The sequence below is a fragment of the Cavia porcellus genome, unplaced genomic scaffold (assembly GCF_034190915.1).
Source record: "Cavia porcellus strain 051 isolate PalLab524CR breed Dunkin Hartley unplaced genomic scaffold, mCavPor4.1 scaffold_1, whole genome shotgun sequence".
Classification (NCBI taxonomy): domain Eukaryota; kingdom Metazoa; phylum Chordata; class Mammalia; order Rodentia; family Caviidae; genus Cavia; species Cavia porcellus.
Window position 1 is genome coordinate 204,982,905 of NW_026947484.1, and position 25,313 is coordinate 205,008,217.

Here is a 25,313-nt window from a genome sequence, read left to right on the forward strand (position 1 = left end):
AGACAAAGTCATTTGGGATATGGCTCAGAGTTGGATTGACAAAAAGATCCTGAGCAAAGTGAATGAAGTTGCAAGGAGATGTGGGAAATAACTGTGACCTTAGGGGAACAGACAACAAAAACATGTCCAACAGCTATGTCCATGCTGCCTAAGCACAGCTGTCAGCAAGTGTTTGTCCCCTGACAAGGCACCAGGCCCTATGCCAGCCCACACTCCTCCTGCTCCAAGGGTTTGAGGTAAATCAGAAGGTGGAGAAGCTGCCCTCCAGCCAGCAGCAGTCCTAAGGGGGTTCTCTCAGCTTCTCTTGGGTCTGGTGCACCTACCTCCGGGCAGAAGCCTTCCTGTTCCTGCATGGCTGACAAAGGAACACAGTCCAGAGTTAAAGGACACAGGGGTCACCGCCTATTCGCCCAGCCTTCTTGTGCCTGTCCAAGTCATACTAGGTTCCCATGCAGGGAAGCTCTCTGGAGAAGAGCAAGCTGTGGGAGAAGCAACCAAGTCCGCTGCCACCTCCCGTAAACAGCACTCATGTGGCTAGGAACTGGACAAGCCAGGCACTAGCTCTCTCCCCACAGCCAGCGTTGGAGCTAGGCCCAGTGCCAGGGCTGGGTTGGGACAGGCAGTCCAGGGCCAGTTCCAGCTGGGGCAAAGGGTGTGACTAGCCCACGGTTCAGGAGAGGCAAAGCAAAAAGGCTAAGGCCAGGTGAAGAAGGGTATGGCCGGAAGCGGGCAGGACTAGAATGGGGAAGTCACGATAAGGATTTCAGGGGGTTCCAGGTTCAGGGCACAGGTCTTCACTAGGCCTGCTCAGGGCAAGGGGGATGGGCACACAGGGCGGCACCCTCTTGGTATCCAACACTGCACCAAAGGAGCATGAACGAGGGGCAGGGAAGCAGGGGATTTAGCTCAGCAGCATAAGTGTATGCCTGGCAAGTTCAAGATTGTGAGTTCAATCCCCGTACCAAAAAAAGGAAGGCGGGGAGGACACCCCAAAGAGTGAAGAACATTGCTGAACGTGGAGGGACTGAAGGACACCACAAGGCGCAAGGGGAATAGGAACAGGAGTAGCGCTACGGAAGGTAAGGGGTACACCACCATAGGAAGGTCAGGGGACATAGAGGGGGTGAGGAGACACCTTGCAGAGTGAAGGGGACAATGAAGGAGGTGAGGGGAACACCGCGAGCCGTGGGAAGACACTCTGGGGCTCTCTGGGGACACTGCAGAAGGGCCCCGTGAGCAGCGATGGTCATGCCGACTGGGCGCGGAATGGAGCAGCGAGAGGGGAGAGAGGGCGACACTTCCCCCCCAATAGGCGGGACCGGAGATGCAACCTCCTGGCGCTGGGCGGTGACTCACCGACCCGCTCCCGACACCCGCCTCCCCGTGCGCGCCCCCGACGTGCCTGGCGTGTGCGCTCCCGGCACTCCGCCCATCTCTCCACGCATTGGCGGGGGCTCCAAAGTCCCGCCCCTTTCAGAGAGGCAGCGCATTGGCGTGACGGCGACCAATCTCAGCTCCCCTTGTTGCTCGGTGGCCCGGAGCGCTTTGTGGTCGCAGTGAAGTGACCCATCCGCGGTGCCATTTGGAGAGTTGTGAGAGCCGCTGGCCCAGGTCAGTCCTTTCTTTTGCATCTGATACGGCGCCTCCTTCGCCCTTAGGATCTAGGATCTTCCCTCGGCCTTCTGCACTCTGGGCTGGGTCCAGGCGTCCTCTCTGTCCTCGGGGTCTGGGATCCTCCGGGCGGGCATTGTTCCTCTCGTCAGCCCTAGATGTGGGTCTTTCTGAGCATTTTCCTCCCACAGGGCACAAGATGGGCTTCCTGACCACAGTGACACAAGGCCTGGTGCGAGGAGCGGACCGAATGAGCAAGTGGACAAGCAAACGAGGGCCCCGCACCTTTTACAAGAGCCGGGGTGCCAAGGGTACGGGCTTCCACGCCCCTGGCTGGAAGTTTGTGCAGATAAAGGAACAGGTCCCAGAATTTATCGTCCCAAACTTGACTGGCTTCAAACTCAAGCCCTACGTGAATTATCGCGCTCCAGCAGGCACAGACACCCCTCTGACAGCCAGAGCTCTCTTCATGGAAACAGTTGCCCCTGCTATCGAAAAGGACTTCAAGGAAGGCACTTTTGATCCTGACAATCTGGAAAAGTACGGCTTTGAGCCTACCCAGGAAGGCAAGCTCTTTCAGCTGTATCCCAAGAACTTTCCACGCTAGATTCCGGTGATCATAGCTTTGACTGTGCTGACCCGGTCTCAGACTGTGAGTTCAGAGAAATGGAGCTCCCCTTGTGGCATTTCTATCAAACACCCTTCCTGCTGTCCAGTGTGTCTGGCATCAAGTGGTTGGCAGTTTGCCACCTAATAGATCCTGTGTAGTTCATACAGAGGTCCCATACAATTGTGGTGACAGAGCTGCAGGCATGCCCATGACAGCTTACCCCTGTGAGACAATTTTCTAGGCAGGCCACCTAAGGCAACACTGCCTAATTCATTCCCCAAGCAACAACTGGTGTATTCCTTATAGACTCCAAGACAGTGGATATTTTTATTTTACCGGATAAAAAGTAATTGCTCCCTTGGAAAAAACCTAAAGAACAGGCTGCACAGGAACTTGTGCCAAATTGGTCTCTGCTGATCAGTGTCTTGTTTGCTTCTTTCAATCACAATCCCTCACACTTGCATTCCACTGAATACTTAGCTGTCCCTTACTTCAGTCCATCACACTCTAGGCCGGTATGCTGATGCACAGCTAAATCCAGCAATTGGGAGTCTGAGACAGGATGATCATCCTGGATCCCTGAATTTAAGGCTGGCCTCAACTGCATAGTGAGACCCTGTCTCAAAAACAAAACAAAGAACACTCTAGTGAAGGGCCCAACGTGTTTGTAGTTAAAAAAAAAAAAAAAAAAAATGGACCAGCTGGGCTTGGTAGCACACACCTATAATCCCCAGCACTCAGAAGGCTGAGGCAAGGAGGATAGTGAGTTCTAGGTCAGCCTACGCAACTTAGTGAAACCTTCTATCAAAAAACTGTAAAACAGGCTGAGACAATATAGCTTAGTGATATAATACTTGTCTAGCAAAAGGATGGATGAGGGTTCAGTTCTTGCTCCCAAAAATAAAAGGGCCATTAGCTGGGAATTGCTGCTAATTGAAAAGTGTAATCAGTATGGCCTACATTGGCACATCCTGTCATCAGAAATAATACAAGGGTAGAACTGCCTGTTCAGTGCTCTACTGTGGAGGTGCTGAGGCTTGAAACTCAGCTGTCAGCCTGGCTCACTTTCTCCTAGAGACAACATTGTGTGGGAGCCAGAAGGGTCACACGCCTGACCTGGGTTCCAGTTGCTGTGGGTCCAGGACTTGAAAGCCCATCAGTTTGTTAATGCAGTTAGTGTCCCACATTGCCTCCACCTGCTTCACAAGTATAACCAGTTCAGAAGTACACATGGACCTCTTCCTTTTGCTCTACCACAGGTAGAAGGTGGCCTTTTCATGTGCTTGTAAAGATACTTGGAGGCTGGGGGTGTATCTTATGTACAAGTCCCTGGGATTGATCACCACACCAAAAGAAATTCATTCTGGGGGCGCTGGGGATATAGCTCAGGGGCACAAGTGTGAGATCAGTGAGTTCAATCCCTGGCACCAAAAAAAAAAAAAGAAATACAAAATTACTTCTGATGTTATGAAGTAATTTTTTTTTCCAAACAACTTTATTTAATTAATATAAATAGTTGCTTAACACATTGTGAAGGGCTGAGAGTCAAAATGTACCCAAGAAACTTTATAATTTTGGAGCTGGAAAATCCCACTCACTGCCAAAAAGAATCATCCAGTCCATTCCCAACTGCCCAGCACAAAGAGCATCACTCTTGGTATATATAAGTCTCTTATGACCTCAAGCTGAGCTGGCCTCCCACTTCCAGAGGTGGAGAGCATGGTCATAAAACGAGCAAGTAGCCAGAAGCCTGATGTCAGAGTTCACCCCTTCAAGGTAGAGGTCAGAGTCACAGAACTTAGCTGGGGTATGTGGTTGGCTGCTTCTGTTCCATGCATCCTCTGTGGGCAGCAAGAGAAAACAGCAGCTTCACCCAGCTGTCATCTCCGGCACCACCCTTGCCATCCTCACCCTGTTGTCTGCTTGGGAAGGCACCAGTGGCTCACCTGCAACTTTCAGGCCACAGACATGGTTTCCTACATCACTGGCAGGAAGGGACACAGAAGGCACTGGCTCCAGGGAACAGTAGAGCCAGGACCAGTCAGCCCCATACACCAGTGAGTTAGGCATCTTGTGGGACTCCAATACCGTCACTTCCTGCTTCTCTGGAGCAAGAAAGAACAGAGCACGGCATTACCCCATGGGCCTTCGGATCAGCTAGGGCTACAGAACACAGGGCCCAGGGAGCTAGACCTCAATTCAGGTTCATAAGCAAAAGACAAAGCAGCAGCCAGGTGGGAAGGAAGGGACTGACGAGAAATGGAGTAGATACATGGTACAGCTCAGGGGGACCTGCAAGTACAGTGCCAATGACATGTGGCTAGTCCAAATCAAGCAGGTTCTCTTCCTTCGTGTGATCCCAAAATGGTGACTTTCTGGAGAGCTCATGGAGCAGCTCGGAGGCTGGAGAAAGGGCCAGAAATAGGCCAACAGTTCCTATGGTACACAGCTTTGAGGGTGCAGAAAAACATTTGGCCCAGAAAGAAAGCAACTAGCCAAACCTAAGTGGGTGGAGCACCTGCCAGCACAGCCAAACGAGTCAAGGTGGCCTCTGACATTAGTGGCAGGTGAGCCAAGGAGCCCACCTGAGGACCAAGCACTGCTGCCAAGACCTCTAATGTAGTGATCAGAACCGAATCCAGCATGGGCACTGGAAGAAAGGCCCAGGGCACACAGGAGACCAAAGCCCAGGAACCAGGCTGGATTGCACAGACCTGCAAGGATCCAGGCTACATGGAAAGGTGTTGAGCACTCAAGGGTGCAGGGAGCCCCACATTTGGGAGCCTTCTCAAAGAATCTTTCCAGAGACAAGGACCCCAGGGGGGAGTCAGCACCACCAGACTGAGGGCTCAAGGTCCCTTAATTGTGGCTGAGATAAAGAAGGAGCAGGCGGGGCCAAGTCAGAAACTGGTGGTCAGTATTATAGGGCTGAAGTATAGCTTAGTAGTAGAACACTTGCCTGGCATGTGAAAAGGCCATGGGCTCAATATCTAGCACAGGAAAAAAAAAAATTGAGCAGAATATGGTAGTACACATATGGTCCCATTACTCAGGGGGCTGAGGCAGGAAGGTCATTTGAACCCAGGAGTTTGAGTTTAGTCTGGGCAGCACAGCAAGATCCCCCAAAATTAATACATTAGATTTTTTTAAAAAGCTTTTACATGCATATACACATCCCTGCACAAACACACACATCACACAGTGGGAAAATCTGACAACAAACAAAAAATTTCCAGCGCAAGTCAGGTGGGGTAGCACAAACGTTCAATCTCAGCACTCAGAAGGCTGAGGCAGGACAATCAAAAGTTTGAGCCTAGGGGCTGGGGATTTAGCTCAGCGGCATAAGCGCCTGCCTTGCAAGCAGGCAGTCGTGAGTTCGATCCCTGGTACCGATAAAAACGAAAAAGACAAAAAAAAAAAAAAAAGTTTGAGCCTAGTCTCAGCAACTTAGTACTTAGTGAGATCCTATTGCAAAATAAAAAACAAGGGCAGGGATTTAGCTCAGCCGCACAAGCACCTGCCTGGCAAGCATGAAGTTGTGAGTTCGAGCCCTGGTTCCAATCAATCAATCAATCAAGGCCCAGGGACAGCTCAGTACAAAGGCCCTGGATTCAATCCGTAGTACCTGGGGGGAAAATATTCCCAGTTCAGAAAGTGCTCTAAAACCAAGAAGCAAAAAGATTAGGAATCAAAGAGAAAAGCAGGCAGAAAGATAATTTAAAACCAAAAATAGCCAGTGGTGGTGGTGGCACACATCTGTAATCCCAGCACTCAGGAGGCTAAAGCAGGATTGCTGTGAGTTTAAGGCTAGCCTGGGCTACAAAGCTAGCTCAAGGTCAGCCTAAACTGCATAGTGAGACCCTGTCTCAAAAAGACAAAAAAAAAAGGGGGCTGGGAATTTAACTCAGCAACTCAAGAGCTTGCCTGGTAAGTGTGAGATTGTACCCTGGTACCAAAAGGAAAAAAAAAAACATATATGTATGTATGTATGTGTGTATATATATATATATATATGTATATATATGTATATATATGTATACATATATATATGTATGTATGTGTGTATATATATATACATATATATATATATATACCAGTCCTTCAACATATGAAAAGTAAAGAATTTCACTCCTAATTTCAGATGTGAATATTTAAACTACTGTCACCTATGAAAGCCGGGGAGCCTGTGCTGTGGGTAAGGCCACGCTGGGCTATTGGAGCAAACCAGGCTCTCGTTTACCTCTGTCCCTGAGTCCACTGGAGACAGTACCTCAAAGGGCATCTCTCCAACCAAATGCAAGCATATGCAAAGCAAAGTACTCAGGAACCATTATTTGCTATTGTAAAACAATAGAAAAACCTAAAACCTATACACAAACCTAGATGAGTACATGAAGTGCAGGATACTGTTATAACGTCCCGGGGAAACTGAAATGGAATGGCAGCAAGATTTTCTTTTCATCTTTGAGGTGCTGGGGGTCAAATTCATGAATGCTGGCAAGCACTCTGCCACTGAACCACAGCTTGTATTCCTAAGGTTATTATTTTGTTCTTCCATATTTTGAGGCAGAGTCTCACTGTGTTGCCAATGCTGATCTCAAACTCCTAGGCTCAAGTGCTGCTCCTGTCTAACCTCCTGAGTGATGGGATTCCAGGAGCACAACACTGCACCCGGCTAAATTATAATACTTTTGTTTTGGTACTGAGAATTGAACTCTTGTACTGAGCTACATCCTCAGCCTTTGTAAATTTTGTTTTTGTTTTTTGTCTTTTTCCTTTATCGGTACCAGTGATCGAACTCACAACTGCCTGCTTGCAAGGCAGGCGTTTATGCCGCTGAGCTAAATCCCCAGCCCCAGCCTTTGTAAATTTTGAGACAGAATCTCATTTACTGAGCTGGGGATTTAGCTCGGTGGCATAAACACCTGCCTGGCAAGCGCAAGGTCGTGAGTTTGATTCCCAGTACCAAAAAAAAAAAAATCTAATTTACTAAGTTGCCCAGGCTGGGCTTCAACTTCCAGTCTTTCTGCCTCAGCCTCCCAGAAACAGACTATGTATTTAAATGAAGTGAGCAAAGAACAAAAGAAAGGTATATAGAATGTTATATGTTTGTTTGTTTGACACAGGCTTTTACTACATAGTCCAGGCTGGCCTTGAACTTGTGTAGCCCAGGAAACTTCCAGGGCATACGTGGTTTTTTGTTTGTTTGTTTGTTTGTTTTTGAAACAGAATTCACTATGCAATTCAAGATAACCTTGAACTCACTGTCCAGGCTGGAACAAAACTCATGGCAATCCTCCTGCCTTAGCCTCCCATGTGCCACCATACCCTACTCAGATCCTGATTTCTAAACAGCATTTACCACTAGGAAGATGCAAGACTCCCTGGAAAAATAATTGATTACAAGATTGGGACTGAGAAAATACAAAATGAACCTGGAATGTACTGTACCAAAAAGGAAGCACATGTTCAAATAAACAATGGGACATGAGCAAAGAAGAGATGCCAGCCTACAGAGCCTTTCACAGGAAGACTCTGGACAGCTTGAACATTATATGACCAGGGCAATAATGGATTAGAACCCACTGAGTAAGAAAATAAGAATCCATTAAGCTGGGTGGGTGGTCCTGAGACAGGACTGCTGCAAGTTCAAGGCCAGTTTGAACTACATAACTAGACTCTGTCCCAAAACAAAACAATAAAATAAAATAAAAATAAATGCAGGCAGGTATACGAGAGAGGAGAAAGTCCAACCTTACAAAAAACTGCAAAGCAACACTCCTATAGAAGGCAGGAGTCACCAGTTCTCAAAGTCATAACAACTCATTCAGGCAAGACTCAAGCCAGGAAGGAGCAGGCATTGGAATAGATTCATTTAGAGGAGGACATGAAAGCCAGGAGTGGCAGTGCACACTTGTAATCCCAGTACTCAGGAGGCTGAAGCAGGAAGATCACTGTGAATTCAAGGGCTACATAGTGAGACTCTGTCTACAGGGGAGACCTGGCAGATGCCATCTTCACAAAGGGGCCAGAATTCATTCCCATGGGCAGCCAACATCTCCAGCAGGAGGCACTGGGAGGATGAAGACTACCGACAAAAAGTAGAAATGATGCAGACAGGAATAGAAAAGGATAAGCAGTTAGTACACTGTATCAGCCAAATCGAGTTTGAAACAAAAATGTCACCAGGCATAAGAGATACGCTAATGAGAAAAGGGTGAACCAGGAGCAGATGGGGAAATTACACCCACATCACTGAACACAGAGTCTTAAGACACAGAAATGCACTGGCAGAAAGCATGGGGAAAGAGATGTGCAGACTCAGACCCCACCTTCACATCGACCCAGACAGTAGGCCTGGCCACAAGCACAGACCATAGCCCTGTGGACATATGCTCTTCTCACGCAGGTGCCGGGGAGCTGCAGGGCAGACAGAAATCACAACTCTACACAGTCTGCTCATAAACAGGCCTGGTCTACAGAGAAATCACAAGGGAGACAGCAAAACACCTGTGACACGTGCGAGACTAATGATCTGACAAACTGAAGTGTTCAGGATGCGGCAAATGTGGCACTCAGAGCAAAAGGGCACTGTGAGCAGTACGAAAAGATAACAGACATCAGCTGTTTTAAGCTACAGCAACTGAGCAAGCAAGAAAAGGCAGGAAGCAAAAGAGAGGCACACAGCCAGGGTAGACATAGGAGGTGGCGGATGGCTAGCAGTAGACACAGGACAGGGGACACGAGAAACAGCCTAGATGTTGGCAGTTCATGCTAGAGACGCCACAGCATCTATAATGGATTGGTAACTGGTGGTCCACTTAAAAACCAGCTGAACTGAATCAGTGTGGTGCTGAGTGTGGACGGCCCACCTGAGGGCTGCTGCCAGCATGCAAAGGAGCCCGGAGAGGAACAGTGGCGCTGTGAGTTCTCCTAAGTGTTGCCGTTGTCTGGAGCCGCTGGCTTTTCTGGAGGAGCTCATCATGCTGGCTCCCCTTATACGAACTCGGCTATTATCATCAGAGGAGCTCGGGACCTTGTCACTGAGAGTGGCTGCGGTTCACTTTGGTCCTTACTTTGAGTGTTGTTTCCAGGCTCCAAAGCAGAAGATGTCTGCTATTTAAACTCCAGGAGAAGCTTGTCATGCTGGCTTCCTGATACATATTCAGCCATTCTCACAGTCAGAGAAGCTCAGAACCTCATTGTTGCTGAGAATGGCTAGAGTACTTTTCATGGGAGCCCTGGTTCTTATTTTGAGTATCATGTCTTGGCTGCAGTATAGAACCCTCAACCTACTGGCAAAGATTCTTCACCCTGCTGGCACAGATTTTCTAGCTTCACTGCTGCCTCTGGGCCTTCCCCGCGCAGATCTGTGGGACAGACTTGCATGGGTCATTGTCATGGGCTCTGGGTCTTCAGCTGAACTCATACAGGTTATTGCCATGGGATGCATGCCTTCTGAAGGATTTTCTAGGTCTTTAGTGATATGGACAGATTTCCTACACTTTCTTTGTAGTTAATTCCTTGGGTGACTGTTATAAATAATACTATAAATTATGTGTCCTGTATGTAACTGTTCTCCTTGCAACCCCTGACTACAGCAGCATCCTCGGAAGTAAGGTGCTGAGAGCTGGGCTCAGCAAATGCAGAGCTCTGCCCAAGCACTGGGTGTGAGCAGAACTTGGGCCCAGAGTCCACAGCAAGAACTGAGGTGGGCTGCATGAAAATGACAAGAGCCAGTGTCCTGCAAGGGGCCCAATAGGCCAAAAAGCTACAGACTGTAGGAGGAGCCAGATGGCTTAGAGGAGAAGCAGGTGAGAGTGTGTATGAAATCTGAAGTCTCCCATGGATGCAGAGGGGAGCAATGAGGTTGGGATGAAGTGGACAAAAAACCCAGCCAGCTGCACATTCCCACATACCTGTGACTTCAGGGCAGTTGAGGATCGCAAATCCTTGGTGCATGCAGGCCGCCAAGAGGAGGTCTTGGTGGAATGGATGCCACTTGAGCCTCCATACCCCACCATGCACATGAGCATCTGCCAGTGGCCGTTTCATGTTCCGTGTGTCCCACAGGAACACGTGCTCATCGTAGCTGGAAACATCCACCCAGAGCATATGGGACCAGTGGTCAGTCCTTCCCAGATGCAGGACACCTCCCAGAAGAGCCGTTCTGTTCTTCCTGTCCCCTCTGCCTACCCAGATCCCTGCATAGTGAGCCACAGGCACGTGGAAGGGCAGGCACTCACCTCCCCGTGGCCAGGATGTGCTCATGATGCAGGCTGCTCTGGATGCTGCACACGCCCATGGTATGACTGCAGACAATAGCCAACCTGAGCACTGGTGAGGCAGGAGCCTGTGGGCTGGGTCCTGAGTCCCCACTTGCTGACCCTGGGCAGTTACCTTGAGCTGGTGAAGACACATGAGCCAGGGGTCCTGATGTCCCATCCTTTCAGGAAGCCATCATCTCCCCCTGTGTTGACACAAGCCTAGTGTCATGGGACAGCTAGCAAGGGACAGCTGAGTGTCTGTGAAGTCACCCTGGGGTCCTGTCCCTGAGGTCAGGATGCCCTGGAACAGGAGAGCCCCCAGAGAAAGCAGGAACAGCTACCACTGCACCTACTTCAGACTTCAGGAGGGCTGGGAGAGAAGAAACATGACACCCACAGAGTTACAGGAAAGGTGCCAGATCAAACTGGCCAGGCTGCCTACTACCAAGCTCAGCATCACAATCCAGCCTGTCTAGGCTGGCCCCTGACAGGGAGCTGCCTACAGGGAACAGCAGACCAGAGCATACACCCCTGGGCTGCAATGGGAATTCCCTTGGTGACCCACAGGGAAAACAACCCCAGGCTGGATTGAAGAGAACCACAAAGGATAAAAAGCAGGGATCTGGCACGCTGACCCACAACCAGTCTGAAGACCAGCAACACCCAGACAGGGTGGTAGGTGGCAGCAGAGGGAATGGAAGAAGGGCTGAGAAGCAGGGCCCACGGGGAAGGAGGGGAGGAAAACATCAAGGCCTGATGACCTCCCTCCCCCAGCCCAGCCACCATCCAGCACTATTTATCCATCCACCCACACAAAAGGGGTCAGACTGGCCAGCACATTGTTGCATATCTATCAGCCTGAGGCAAGAGGGTCACAAATTCAAGGCCAGACTGTCCAACCCAGGGAGACCCTCTCTGAAAAGCAAAGGTCTGTAAATGTAGCTCAGTGATAGAATTTTCCTGGGTTCCATCTCTAATATCCTCCCCCCAAAAGGGGAGTGGGGATTAGCTTTTTTCTTTGGCTCTTCACAAATTGGTGGCTCCTGTTCTGTTCTCTTATGAAGCCTAGCACCTCCACCTCCTATGAATTATCTTCGCCTATGCAAGAGGAGCTCTCTGAAGCTGCTCAGCTGCTAATTTCTCATTGTACACTGGTTTCCCCAAAGTACAAACCACTCAAAGGACCAGAAAATTCACCTCATTTCTTTCATGCTTTCTTTTCCTTCAGAAGGTAAACTACAGCCTGAAATCAAAGAAACCAGCAGCCGGAAGAAGTGTAGAAACTGAGAATGGCACACAGGCCGAGTGGAGGCAGGTAGCATGGCTTCCTATGGAACAGTAAGCACTGCTGGCCACAGCCACTGACTCAGGGAACAGAGTCTCGATGCAGGCTGGAGATGCCTCAACCCTTGCCAGATCCCTTATTCTCTGCCGCCCTTGCCCATCTTCTCCATTGTGTTGCAGTCATTCCCACCATGACCACATTCAGCAAGGGACACTGACCAGAATACACAACTTCTGTCTGCCAGTAGTTGAAAGCAGCGACCCAGGCCTCAAAGTGATGGGCCTGCCATGTGGCTACCTGCTGCAGCCTGGGCCCCGCCTCATCCAGCACAAGAAGGTGCAGCTGCCCCTTGGAATCACTGCTGATGATCTTCAAGGGCTGGTCACTGGGCCTAAACATGAAGAGATGAGGGAGCCATCAGCTTCTCCCAACAATGTTACCACCATTCAATTAGCATGCTAGGACTTTCCTGGTTTTTAGATCAGGACTAGCTTACACACAGGAATCAGCTGTCAGAGAAAAGACAGAGAGGGCCCCCTCACCAAGCTTGGGCCTTACCTTCCACGCTTCCCTGTGGACCAATCCAGGGACAAGGCCAGACGCTCCTCCCCCAGAGAAAGGCTGGACCAAGGTTCCAGGAAAGGTGTGCTCTCCTACTAGAAAGAAAGGAGCCCTGCACAGGCGAGCCTTGTTCCACTGATCCCTCCCCAGGTGGGCACGAGGCACAGGCCACTCCCAGTCTGCTACATGCTGGGCACTGGGCAGGGTTTAAGACCCTTGTACTCAGCCAACTTCCCCACACATGAGAGCAAGGGACAAGACAGTCTCTTGCTTCACCATCTGTGTTCTCTCACACATGACACTACTTTCTGGGCTTGAAAGGGTACGTGCAGGCTTCCAGGGACCTGGCCCATTCAGTCTTCAAAGATGGGGACAGTGGGAACTTTCATCAGCTTCTATTTCAGAAGCCACGATAGCCATTCAAATACTACTTCCCTCGCCTAAGACCAGTGGGTTTTACTACCTAAACACCTGACAGTGGTGACACTTTCAGCAGCCACCCAGTGGGGTTCAAATCTCCTTATTGGATGTACTTGCTTCTGCCTGAAACCTGGTCTTGGACATTTCATTCCCTCACCTCTAGAATGAACAACTGCTCTGGCCCTTGTTGCCTAGGCCCTCGACACATCAGCTCAAGGGACCTTTGCCCAGTTTGACTGCAGCTCCTGCCAGTGTATCCCTGACTCCCTGTTAGCACGTGGTAGGGACAGGCGACATCACAGTACTCAGGAGGCTCCCTGTTCCCCACCATCTCTCGAAGGATGAATTCATTCTGCCAAAGCATAGTACAGGATCAGGTCACCATGGAAATTCAGAAACTGATCACACAGGAACTGGCTGCTCTCCTGGAAGATCTTTCATACATGAGTACCACTGCCACTCTCAGGCCCAGGATCAACCCTAGACAGCCCTGCCCCACTGTCCCTGCAGAACCTCCAGCCCACAGAGTAAAGAGCTTGTTGTCGCTCTTCTGCAGGGCACATAAGGTCACCTTCTCTCACTAGAACCCAGTACAACTTAAAGAAACCCTGAGCCTCTTAGAATGTTCAGGACACTTCCAGCACTAAACAGACCGCTTTAGGGAGCCCCCTCCTCAGTCCTCTCCATCCACAAGCCAGACACTCACCTCAGACACCACCAGGCGGAGCAACTGTACACACCCACTGGCATCTGCCACAGCCAAGACGCCACAGCCAGCCACCAGGATGTGGCACCTGGGGACAGAGTGCACTGTCAGAACCCAGCAGCATAGGGAGCATTTCTATCTTGGGATTTTTCATTTAGTTTCAGCTCCAAAGCCAGTTGGAACCCACAATCCAATAGCCAACCCAAAGGGTTCCAGGCTTACAGGGTCAGAACTCCTTTTGCCTCCCGGAGTGATCCTCGGTCTAGCCTAGGAAACAAGGGCAAGAAGCCCCAGCCAAGCATCTACCAGACCACCTGACAATAGGAGGGTGGGATGGCAAGAAGAGACCACAGTGTAGGAGAAAGGTTCTTGCCCTAGTATAAATTACTGTACAATTATGGTGGTGGTCTAATGTGGCAGAAGGCCAAAACAAAAACACTTACCACTTCCTGCTTCTTTTTCAGCCCTAATTGCAAATCCCCTTCCCATTTGCTCGCACAGAGAATTCCAATCGGTTCCTCATAAATTATCAATATCCACCCCATGCACTACTTCTGATCAGAGGTCATATAACCCTCTGCCTCTCTGTATCTCGTCGAAGGAGACAGCCCAAACCATAGGTTGTTTGCTCCTTTCCACATCCTCAATAAACCTGTTCGTTTTGTACTTTTACTTCTGTGCTGCGCCAGAATACTCTAACAGTAGGTGTTTCCCATCTTGATGAAGGCCCTCAGACCCAGGTCCCATTACATGAACATTTAGATGCTCCAACAAATACCAGGCCGGATGGGGTGGTTCCCAAGGTAGTACCATTTCAAGTCCAGCACTCCAGACGTATTTCGCCTTTGGACCTCGACCAGGGGATACTCAGAGTCGTCCTCACTGAAACTGTACAGGTAGACGCGGCCAAGACGAACTTGTGGCTGCTCAAACACTGGGACCTAAGAAACATACACTTCTGATTACCTTAACAGCAGCCCAGAAACCAGGGGAATCCGGGAAGGCTTCCCAGGTAGGGAGTCTAGAAGCAGAACTCCTCAATCTTAGTGGTCCGAGCTCTCTGGTGTCTGGGCTGGGGCTGTTGTTGCTGGTCCCCCTCCTCCATACCTCTTCCCCCGGGCCTTCGGGAGCGCTCTCGGGGCCGCGCAGCTGGTAGGTGCCGCAGGCCAGCAAGCGCCGACAGCCCTCCAGCGGGCACCACTCCACGGTGTCCGCACTGAGCCCAGTGTCCACAGCCTGCAGCTCCCACAGCCGGGTGCCCGCCATCCAGCCCGCCTAACGCCGCACGCCCCTCCTTACACCTTCCGGTGCGTGGGGCGGGGCTTCTGCCGAGCCAGGCGGGGGGGGGGGGCAGGAGCGGCCGCCCCGCAGGACTGAGGAGATGGGCGAGGGCTGCGGGACGCAGAGGAGCGCGCGCCAGACGGGACCCGAAGCAGGAGCCGCGCGCGAGGCGGGCCACGGCCTGGGAAGGGGCAAGAGACAGGTCCTCCGAGGTCGGAGGCCGTGCAGACGCTGAAGTGTTCCCGGACCAGCCGGGCGTGGCTGTGCTGCAACCCCAGCACTATAGGCCGAGGAAGGAGGATCCCCACGCGTCCAAGGTTAACCAACACTGTAGTGAAACCTTGGGGTTCTGCACGTTTAACTGTGTCTTCCTAAAGTAGATATGCTCAAGACTTAACCCCCAGGATTCCAGAGTGTGACCTTTGTTCACAGCGTGTCTATGGAGGCCAAATTAAAATGAAACCTTAGTCCAGGCGTATGCTGCAATCCCAGCACGTGGGAAGCTGAGGCAAAAAGATCACCCTGAGTTCTAGGCCAGCCTGGGCTACAAAGACTTCAAGGTGCTGGGAGTTTAGCTCAGCGGCATAAGTGCCTGCTTGGCAAATGCGAAATTGTGAGTTCAATCCTTGGTACTAAAAAAAAAAAAAAAAAAAAAGACTATAGTAGTACAGTAAGAAATGAAGGAATGGAGTCACTGCCTTCCCTCCATTCAGCTGTAAACATTTCAACACCCTAATGGTCATTATGCTCCCATAACCCTAAAACAAGAAGTTGTGTGACCCAGCGCCCTTCCTGCCACTCAATCCTAAACACACCACCACCCCAATGGATTATTCAGACTTAAATTTGGAGATCATTTACATCAGTAGAGACAGCAGGAGGCACCTAGCACCAAGGATGTCCGACCCTACAAATACTGGAAGCCTGTGTTATAAACCCCTTTTTTTTAGGGCTGGGGATTTAACTCAATGGCATAAGCACCTGCCTTACAAGCCTGTGGTTGTGAGTTCGATCTTCAGTACCAATTACAAAAAAAAAAAAGGCAAACAAAATCCTTTTTTTCCACTTTGTCCTTCTGCCTATTCCTGCTGCTGCCCTAAAATTTTCAATAAATTTAGTAGATTTGAGGCATATGCTCAATTCTTTCTTTGCTGTACACAAGACCCTGGACCATTTTGGCCCACTCAACTGTAGCATTAGGGCAGATATCGACAGAATGACAGCTATCCTTATGAAGAGGGATATCTGGACAGAAACAGAAGACCAGGGACACAAGACCACATGTGAAAACTAGAATGCATGTCTGCAAACCAAGGGTGTGACCAGAGGCTCACAGAGATGCAGTGTGTGGAACACATTAGAACTCTGGCCTCCAAAGGACAACCCTCCTATTGTTTGAGGTCTCTCAGTTTGTGGTGTCCACACTCTGAGACAGACATCCAGGGGACACCCAGGTAGCCAACCCTTAGACTGAGGTGGAGTTGTGGCTGGAAGTCCAGACAGCAGCAGAGGTGGAGGCAGCGAATGAGTATGTGCAGGGCATTCAGACCAACCTCAGACTCCCATGTCAACCACAGGACACTGAGACCAAGCAGCCTGCCACCAACAGTAGAGGTAGACCCCACCCACCCTGGAGTCCCTGAACACCCTCACATAAGGGATACAAAGATGTCAGGATCCTGAGCTCGAGAGGCTAGGGAAGCAAACAGGAAGGAGAGCAGTATGCAGACCCCACCCCACCCCCAGAGCAGCATCCCGGCTCCCCCCAACACATCAAACTCTCCCCTGCCTGTGGGTTGAAAGCTGGACACTGCTACCCAGTGTCACTTTCTGATGAGGTGATGAATGCAGGGTAGGGCAGTTGTAGTGGGCAGGAGACATAGACACACTCATGTCCCAACCTGACCAGTCCCCTGAAGATTCTAAGACTATTTGACCTGCAGTCTGTGGGACTCATCCAGAGTTGTTAGTTCACCCAACATGACAACCACCCAGGGTCCCTCCACCCCAACTGTCCTGGCCTCTGTTGCACCCTGAAGCTGCAGAATTACTCTTGCTCTAGGATGCCAGCGGTTCAAGCTAACCACTGTGCTGCGGTCACTTGTACCTCCCCTTCCCAATGCTGCTGCCTGAGCACGATCTCATCCACCCAGCAATAAATGACCCTGGCTTTCAGAAAGCATGCACCAAGGGGCCAGGGATTTAGCTCAGCTGCCTAAGTGCCTGCTTGGCAAGGGCGAAGTCGTTGAGTTTGATCCCCAGTACCCCCCACCAAAAAAAAGAAAGCAAGCATGCACCAAGGGGAGGCCTTACTGCAAGTTCAAGGGTATGAAATATTTCCTAAACTTCAAGAAATACCCCAAGGTGATTATGCCACCATTAAGAATTCAGCACATTTCTCTCAGGCCCTGCTCACAGACACAAAAGCCATGAAAAGGCCACCTACCAGGGACACAAAGAGGATCCTAACTTGGCAGAAATGCTCTAGACAGTGGAGGCAAACCTATGCCATGCATGCCACGGCAGGCAGTTCATATCATTGAAAGATCTAAGACTCACCATCACTGGAATAGGGCAACAGACATGGTGGCACACACCTATAATCTCAGCACTATAGGAAGCCAAGGCAGAAGAATCACAAGTTTGAACCCAGCTCGGGCAATTTAGCAATACTGTCTCAAATTGAAGAGAAAAAGAGCTGGGAATGTAGCTGCACGCACAGGGCCTGGGTTCAATCCCCAGTTCTACAAACAAAACATGGAGGATAACGGGCTAGGCCTTATTGTGTAGATGTAAAATATCCCCTGGGATACAGTCTAAGCTCAGGGGTGTAAGTGTCTGCCTGGCAAAGGCAAGGTCGTGAGTTGAGTCCCACTACCAAAATATAAATAAGAGGCTGGGGATTTAGCTCAGTGGCTTAAGCGCCCCCCTGGCAAGCACAAGGTCATGAGTTCTATCTCCAGCACCAAAAAAATAAAATAAAATATCCCCAAGTCTCCTGTGTCCCAGGGGGCTTTTGGAAGGCTGACAATCCCAGGCATGACTCACAGTTCACAGCTGACTGTGCTCTCAGAAGGTAGGGACCGGCCTGGAAAGATGCTCCTCTGCTTTCTGACTGCCATGGCTGAGCAGCTTTCCTGTGCCAGACCCTCTGCCACATAGTTCCCGCCTTGGAGCCAGTCACACATGAACTAAAGCCTCTGAAACCTGAGCCAAAATAAACGTTTCCTCCTTTCAACCCTAACCCTGCATTACAGGCATCAGGTATTTTGGCCCCATGACAGGACAGTGACTAAGACACAGACCAACATGGGGTCACTTTGGGTGGCTGATCAGAGCTCAGGACAGGCAAGATGACAGCCACAAAGCAGAGCTGAATTCCCTGTGACTGCTCTGTGTGGAGATGCTGAGCAGCCCTCAGTTGCTGCCCCCCAGAGAGAGGGAGAAGAGATGAAACCAGTCCAGACTCCAGAGACCCAAAGGCCTGCTGGCCAAGCCCTCTAGATTCTTCTGGGAAGCTCAATGCTTCTGTCTTGGAGGCACTGTGCATAAACCAAGATGAGGCTCTACCGGCACAAAGGTCCAGGGCACCCAGCACACAGGGCCCCCGCCACTGACAGCACTGCCAGCCAACCTCTCAAAAAGGCCCAGCACGCTCTGCTCCTCAGAGGCCTGTGTGGAATGAGGGCAGATCCTCCCAACCCATGCCACATAGCCAATTCCACCCTAAAGCCAGCCTGAACCTAAACTGAATGAAAGGACAGGCAAAACAGAGATGGTTTCACCCTTTACTCTGCCTTTTCACACATAACCTGTGCAGGCAGAAACTCGGCTACATGACAGTTTCTAGACATGTGGCCGACTATTTGCCATTTGAGGATTACAGCAAATTATTCTATTTGTGTTTCTAACCATCCCCTTGTTTCCCTCCCCCCAAAAAAAACTGTACATGAGTTTACAAACATATTAACATATAAATAATGAGAAACGTCCTGGGGAACCTCCCCTTGTCTCTGCTGGAGATTAACACTGGAGGGGCACTGTCCCCACAGACTGCATGTGCCATAGGGAGTTTCACGGTGGCAGTCCTGGACCAGACACTGGCTTCCTCAGCACCTCCAGATTCAACCGCAGTCTCCGCCGTGTCCAAAAGCCATGAACGTGCAGCATGGCAGCTCCATTGCCCGTCATCGTTCTGGCTCAAGCTCGTGCTGGAAGGGACGTTTCCTTTCCCGACAGTGCTTCTTGTGGGCAGGCCAGTCCTTCTGCTGGCACTGGGAGCCACAGTACCGGGCCACCTGGCAGCGCCCGCAGATATTAAACTCCCGGAGCTGAAATATAGATCATTGTGGCTTTATCATGGGGGCTGGGGGCAGACAGGGGGGACAGAACCTACATCTCGGAACTTGGGAGGGCCTGACAAACCCCAAACCCTGGCTGGGGTGCCCTCAGGGACAGAGTGCTTGTCCAGAATGAGAGGCCTGGGTTCAATCCCCAGCACCACAAGCAAACTCAGAAAGATTCATGCATGGGGGCAGGAATGCCCACCTGGGCAGGCACAACACCAAAGGGACAGCCACCCTGAGGAAGAACAATGGAGGCACCCAGGGTCTGCTGGGGTGGAGCCCAGACTGCAGGTGGGTGGCAGGGTAGGTGTGTTGGGCTCTGCGGCACCTGCTTCTCGATGGCTGTGCAGGGTGGGTAGTGGCATTCATAGTAGGTGCAGGAATTCTCCTCCTCTTCTACCACATCCCCGTTGGCATTGTAGTACCGAGTTACGTTCAAGACTGGAAACTGCTCTTCTATGGGGTCTGTGGGAAGCTGCTGAATCGCAAGCCAGTACAAGCTCTGCTCCCTGAAAAAAAGCAGAACCTCAGTGTATGCCTGCCAGACTCAGTCAGCACATGGGCCAGAATGATGTCGGGATACTCCCACCCCAACCTGTGTCCCAACAACCTGACTCCAGCTTAGCACTATGGCCTCTCTGCCCAGTGCCTGTGACTGGACAGAGACATCAGCCCCTCCTGCCCTGAACCTGTAGAACCCCCAGTGGTCCCTGAGCAACCACTCCCCGACACTGCAAGCTGCCCTGTGACCTTCTGAAAACTATTCTTGCCTGGGTGAGCCAGATACCACCAAAAATCACCGTAAGAACTGAGGTCTGGAAAGCACATGCTGTAATGTAAGGTCCCAATAAAAATATAGGACACAGGTAAGCATGCGGTTCTGATTCCCAGAACCAAAACAAAAAACAAGAAACAAGGCATGTAAGCCCTGCCTGGGCTTTAAGGAGGCACAGCGTGTAATCTGGGAGCCAATGAACCCACCTCTCCACCATCCTGCCCTCAATGTGGCTGGCTAGAAGGTCCAGTATGTGGAAAAGGCTCTAGCTGCTTCCTTCCTGAGCCTTCCATGCAGCCTTGCAATTGCACAAATGCTCAGGAGTACCCTCTGGGGGCTCAGAGGACACACAGCACATGGGGTAATCACTGTGCCACAGTGTCCAGTGCCCAGTAAGGGGAAAGCAAAGGAGAAATTCAGAGCCTGAGAGAAGCCAGTGTCCTCCTCCCAGCTGACAAAAGGACCACAAGTTCAGGCCAGCTGGGACTTTACTCCTGGTCTAACACTAACCACACTCAGAGTCTGACCACATGCTCTTGCATTCTAAAACCCATACCTGACAGGTGACCACCCACCTGCAACAGGCTGCCTCTGAGACACAGCCCCACTAGGACTCTTCCCCAAGGAGCCTCAACAGGGCCCTACATCCACTGTGCCTGGCTTGTAACTGTCCCTTCTCCCAAAGGAGTTCGAAACTGCCACTATTGTGTGTGTAGCTTTAAGGAGATATTAACGGGAATAAAGGTAACACTCAGTCACAGCATGATGAGCCACACTAGTGACATTAGGGGCTGCTGCTGCTGTTGTCTACTTCAATGTTAGGAATAGTCCTAAGAGACAATACAACTAGAGGTGATGGCACTGTCCTGGGTTCAATCCCGTGGAGGTGGGAGAGATCAGAGGGAATTAAGTGTCAAAATACTGACTGAGAGCAGGAACAAAACCAGCAGCCAAGGCACTCACTGGCTCTACCCTCACCGTGAGGTCCATGTAGGATGTGATAAGTGTGTAGTTTGCAAAACACCACACAGGCCTACAATGGTGGCACAGGGACCATCACTACCACCTGAGTAGTGCAGGGCTCTGACATGACCCAAAGGCAGAGACTGTAAAGGACCTCCATACACCCCCAAACCCTGAAGCTTAATCATGCTTGTCGCTCATTTGCTACAGCAGTCAGCACTGACAATATCAAGAAAGGCTGGAGCTGGGGATCTAGCTCAGCAGCATAAGTGCCTGCCTTGCAAGCGCGCAGTCATGAGTTTGATCCCCAGTACCAAAAAAAAAAAAAAAAAGAAAAAAGAAAGAAAGGCTGCATTAAGTGGCCAGTAACACAAGTGGGGCTGGGCACCCCTGGGCCTAGCTCACCCCTAAACCTGACCCTGCTGGCTCCTCACTCTTCCCAAGGACTACTTGAGCCTAACAGCTGGGCCAGTCCTGGGCAACTGGCCCTGCACTGCCAAAAGAAAAGCTCATGCAGTATGCAATTCCCAAGACCATGGAGACCCCAGCAGAGGCCATAAGGTCAATCTTCAGAACCACAGTACTCTTGCTTCCTTCACATTAAGGAAAAATTCCCAATAGACTTGTGACAAACAGACCACACATATGCAACAGGAGGAAGCCATAAGGGTGTGGCCTAATACTGGCCCCCACCCACACCATCAAGCTACAGGATCCTACAGCCAATTATCACCTGATCAACCCAAAAAGAGAACCATCAAAATTCCTCCCACATCCGTGAAACCAAGGAGGACTCCATACTTTGGTGTTAAAAAAAATCATGCAGGCCCAAAGGGACACAGAGACAGCAAGGGCAGAGCATGAGGTGCTGCTGGGAAAACTCACCTCTGTTTGCTGGAGGTCTCCTCAGCTTTAGGTCGCCAGCCCCATGGCACCAGCTGCAGGTTGTCCAGGCGATTGTCCACAGTCACAGCATTAAGATGTACCACCTGAAAGCCGGGAGCCACGCCACCCCTGTGACGCTCCCTAGAAAAAGACAACTCCCTAGAGTGCCACCTCCATGTCTCGCAGGTATTTCTGCTTAGGCAGGCAACACTGCAAGTCCAACAGAAAAGAAGCACCAGTCACAGAGTCTGAACTGCCCCATCCTACTGACGAGGAATGTAAAGAGAAACCAAAATCCCTGCCCAGACAGGATGGGACCACATGGATGATTCTACCCTGGATTTAAGGGCTGGACAATGACAGCCACAGTGGAATTCAAAACCCACCTATGCATTCAGCTTGGAGTCAAGCTCTGCATTACGTAGTTCCCAAGCCAAGCACTACGGTGCATATCAAGGAGCAGGTGCCCATGTCCCACTGCCAAACTCAGCATAAGCCTGGTTAAGACCTCCTCTTCTCCAAAAGATCCCTCCCAGCAGAAAGCCTACTTGGTGCCACTACATGCAAATTCACCATTCTTTTCATTAGTGGCAAAGACACAACTCTCAAATCCAGGTGAGGTCAGTTCAGCTCTGCCTGATGGGGGCTCTGCTGCCTGCAGCAACCAGAGCCCAACACAGCCCAGTAGGACTGGTAGAGACAAGGCAGCCAGAAAATACCCACCACAGGCTGGGGATTTAGCTCAGAGGCATAAGTGCCTGCTTGCAAGCAGGCAGTCGTGAGTTCGATCCCTGGTACCGATAAAAAGGAAAAAGAAAGAAAAGAAAGAAAGAAAAGAAAATACCCACCACAGCAGCTCATGGAGGAGCCTGCCTGATCCCCGGCCTCGGTTTTTGTCGAAGGCATATGCAAATATCTTAGCACCATTTCCATCTGCATCTACTTCCATTCGAGCCTGAAAGAAACACGGAAAGGTCTGTTAAAAGCCTCCAATTCTCAGCAATGTTTCAAATCCCACTTAAGAAAATCAAGCAAAGCTGAGTGTGGTGGCATACACTTGTGATCCAGCACCCTAGACTGCTAAGGCAAGAGGATGGCAAGTTTGAACAATCTGGGCAACTTAGTGAGACCCTATCTTAAAGGAAAAAATAAAAAGCAGCTGGGGGGAGCTGGGGATTTAGCTCAGCAGCATAAGTGCCTGCCTTGCAAGCAGGTGGTCGTGAGTTCGATCCCTGGTACCGATAAAAATGAAAAAGACAAAAAAAAAAAAAAAAAAAAAAGGAAGGCAAAGAAAAAAATCAAATGAAATGTACAGCCAAAGGGACAAATTGCATCATAGAGATACTAGAGGCCTCCAGGAGTTCCCACTGACACAGGCCACCAAACATCACGTCCCATGTCCCCAACTGTCCTCCATTCTAGTAAAAAAATCCTCAAGAACAACTCCCTGCAAAATACTGTGGACAAGAAAAAAATACTGTGGAGAAACTGGGAATGGGGATGCATGTCAGTAATTCCAGTACTCAGGAAGCTAAGACAAGAAGATTGAGTTCAAGGCTGGCCTGGACAATATAATAAGAATCTGTCTCAAAAAGATACCATTAAGTTGGGGCTGTGGATTTAGCTCAGCGGCGTAAGTGCCTGCCTTGCAAGCAGGCAGTCGTGAGTTCAATCCCTGGTACCAATAAAAACGAAAAAGACAAAAAAAGATACCATTAAGTAAATAAATAAATGAAACCTATGGATAAAAATGTCCCCATCCTTATATAAGCTCACAATTCAGCAAGGGTGAAACACTCATGGACAAGGTGGACAATTACTGGCTACAGAAGTGTTAGGCACTGAGATGAAAGAGTCAGGACCACTGACCAGAGGGGCCACAGCCACCAGATGGAGAGAGTGGCTCTTAAGATGCTTAGGAAGGGGCAAAGAGGACAGAGGAATAAAGGAGGCAAACACGTCATTCATTTTAACAGGCATCCAATCACAGGCACGACAAAATACAGTATTTTCAAGAGCTAGCAACAGGTGAAAGTGAGAAAGCCCAAGAAGCCTGAAGTTTGACCATGGTGACACCTGAGCATGCAAGGTCTCTAGTTTTCACTATGCAGGGTTGGAAACTCATTCCTCCTGACCCCTCCCTGCACCCAACCAAAGTAGCATGGATACAGATGCTGCCCTCACCTCGAAGGAGTAGCTCTCCACCAACGGGATGTCCTGCTCATCTATCAGCGTGTACTTGGTCTGGAAATTACCACACATCAAGAATTACATAATTAAACCATAATCTTCAAGTGAAAAAAAAAAAAAAAGAATTACATAAGAGGGGTCTGGGGATGTAGCTCAGTGGCATAGCGCCTGCCTGGCAAGTGCGAGGTCCTGAGTTCAATTCCCAGTACCAAAAACAAAACAAAAATCACATAGGAGGCCGAAAATATAATTCAGTGGCATAAGTGTCTGCCTGGTAAGTACAAAGTCCTAGGTTCGATTCCCAGGGCCCCCACACACACCCCCCACCCCGCCAAATTATACAGAGTAAGTGTGAAGACCCTGACAATTACAGCTATAGCAGCACAGGCTACATCTTTTCCAGATCAGCAGGTGGGGGCCTTACTCCACCCCACTGACCCTAAGGCGGAGGTGTCCAGAGCCAGCTGGGGCTTATTTTGTTTGCACAGTGGAGAGACTACCGGGCTCCAACAACTAACCACACAGGTCCAACTCTGACAGGTTGCACCGAACTTTAAGGCGCTAGTGTCCACAGTGTTTCAGTGAAGTTGAGGGAGAGGATGGCACCTTATGCTGGGCGGCAGTACACGTGCTCACCGGATTACTTTCTTAGCTTTTGGTATGAAACGTTCCCAAGAACAACTTTAGGGACTAACATTCGTGAGTGGATTTCTGCGTTGGAAGGGGTCTCAGAGCCGCCTTAAGGCTCCCGCTCCCTAGTAATAAAACCCCAGCTTCAGAGTCCTCCGCGCCAGCTCATTCCTGGCTTTCAGGGTTTGAGTCCGTTTCCCTTTACCAGACTTCACCTGCCCCGCTCCTCCCTCCCTTCCGAGCAGCGGCCACTGCAAGGGGCAGGGCCTATAGGCCCACGGGTGCCGAGGCACTGCACGTGCCGGGGACTGGGGCCGGCGAGGGAGCGACACCGCCCCGCGTCCCGGCTCCGGTAGCTCCTCCCGGCCCGGCGCGGGCTCGGAGGTGCGCAGGTGCAGCCGCTAGGCCCGCCAAGCCCTAGGGTCCTAAGCGATTGCGGCCCGGCGGGCGCAGGGCGCCTGGAGGCCGGGGGCGCGCCAGGGGCCACCGCACCCCGCCCACCCGCACCGCCTCCCGCCCGCTCACCTTCCCGGCCACCCGGCCGAGCCGCACGATGCCCAATTTGAAGTCGGTCATGGCCAGGCCTGCGCTCTCGGCCGGCAGCACCGCTCCCTCGGGGGCGGCGGGCCGGACCGGGGCGGGCCGGGGCCGGGGTCGGGCCGGGCGGGCCCCGGGCGGACGAGGCTCAGCAGAGCTCGGGCCGCCACCACCGCCTCGCGCTAGGTGGACCTGCCACGCGCCGCCGCCGCCACCGCGCGCGTACCCCGCGGACGGAGCCAAGGG

General features: G+C 50.9%; 4 protein-coding genes across 15 annotated transcripts in view; 1 reads left to right on the plus strand and 3 right to left on the minus strand.

Moving 5' to 3' along the window:
• Pnpla7 (patatin like phospholipase domain containing 7) overlaps nt 1-593 on the minus strand; it is a 54,628-nt gene extending 54,035 nt beyond the window's left edge. For 2 of the 7 annotated variants that reach the window (XM_013155865.3, XM_013155863.3), the window contains exon 1: nt 324-585. In XM_013155865.3, coding sequence (XP_013011319.1) covers nt 324-353 — 30 coding nt within the window. In that variant the 5' untranslated portion in view covers nt 354-585. Of the gene's footprint in view, nt 1-323 lie in introns of all 7 variants that reach the window. The other 5 variants (XM_063228421.1, XM_063228416.1, XR_010040322.1 and 2 more) reach the window with 4 other exon arrangements.
• A 106-nt stretch (nt 594-699) lies between these two features.
• Mrpl41 (mitochondrial ribosomal protein L41) lies at nt 700-2,628 on the plus strand. 2 transcript variants are annotated; one of them, XM_013155871.3, is made up of 2 exons: nt 700-1,079; nt 1,803-2,628. In XM_013155871.3, the coding sequence occupies exon 2, from the start codon at nt 1,811-1,813 to the stop codon at nt 2,216-2,218; it is 408 nt and encodes a 135-aa protein (XP_013011325.1). In that variant the 5' UTR covers nt 700-1,079; nt 1,803-1,810; the 3' UTR covers nt 2,219-2,628. The 2 variants fall into 2 exon arrangements, with proteins under 2 accessions (XP_013011325.1, XP_005005128.1); XM_005005071.3 differs by lacking the exon at nt 700-1,079 and adding an exon at nt 1,478-1,611.
• Nucleotides 2,629-3,678: 1,050 nt separating this feature from the next.
• Nucleotides 3,679-14,765, minus strand: Dph7 (diphthamide biosynthesis 7). Of its 2 annotated transcripts, XM_005005070.4 has the most exons (10): nt 14,568-14,762; nt 14,271-14,401; nt 13,461-13,548; nt 12,332-12,426; nt 11,992-12,164; nt 10,622-10,691; nt 10,468-10,533; nt 10,141-10,313; nt 4,168-4,326; nt 3,679-4,062 (listed from the first exon to the last, which is right to left on the minus strand). In XM_005005070.4, exons 1-10 carry the CDS (start codon nt 14,724-14,726, stop codon nt 3,902-3,904), a joined length of 1,275 nt encoding a protein of 424 aa, XP_005005127.2. In that variant the 5' UTR covers nt 14,727-14,762; the 3' UTR covers nt 3,679-3,901. The 2 variants fall into 2 exon arrangements, with proteins under 2 accessions (XP_005005127.2, XP_063084502.1); XM_063228432.1 differs by lacking the exons at nt 3,679-4,062; nt 4,168-4,326 and adding an exon at nt 4,333-5,846 and having other exon boundaries at nt 14,568-14,765.
• Nucleotides 14,766-18,515: 3,750 nt separating this feature from the next.
• On the minus strand, nt 18,516-25,313 carry Zmynd19 (zinc finger MYND-type containing 19). Of its 4 annotated transcripts, none has more exons than XM_063228458.1 (6): nt 25,056-25,313; nt 23,895-23,954; nt 22,559-22,665; nt 21,711-21,920; nt 19,290-19,596; nt 18,516-19,072 (listed from the first exon to the last, which is right to left on the minus strand). In XM_063228458.1, exons 1-6 carry the CDS (start codon nt 25,104-25,106, stop codon nt 18,929-18,931), a joined length of 879 nt encoding a protein of 292 aa, XP_063084528.1. In that variant the 5' UTR covers nt 25,107-25,313; the 3' UTR covers nt 18,516-18,928. The 4 variants fall into 4 exon arrangements, with proteins under 4 accessions (XP_063084528.1, XP_063084537.1, XP_063084541.1 ...); XM_063228467.1 differs by having other exon boundaries at nt 21,711-21,851; nt 25,056-25,309; XM_063228471.1 differs by having other exon boundaries at nt 19,416-19,596; nt 25,056-25,306.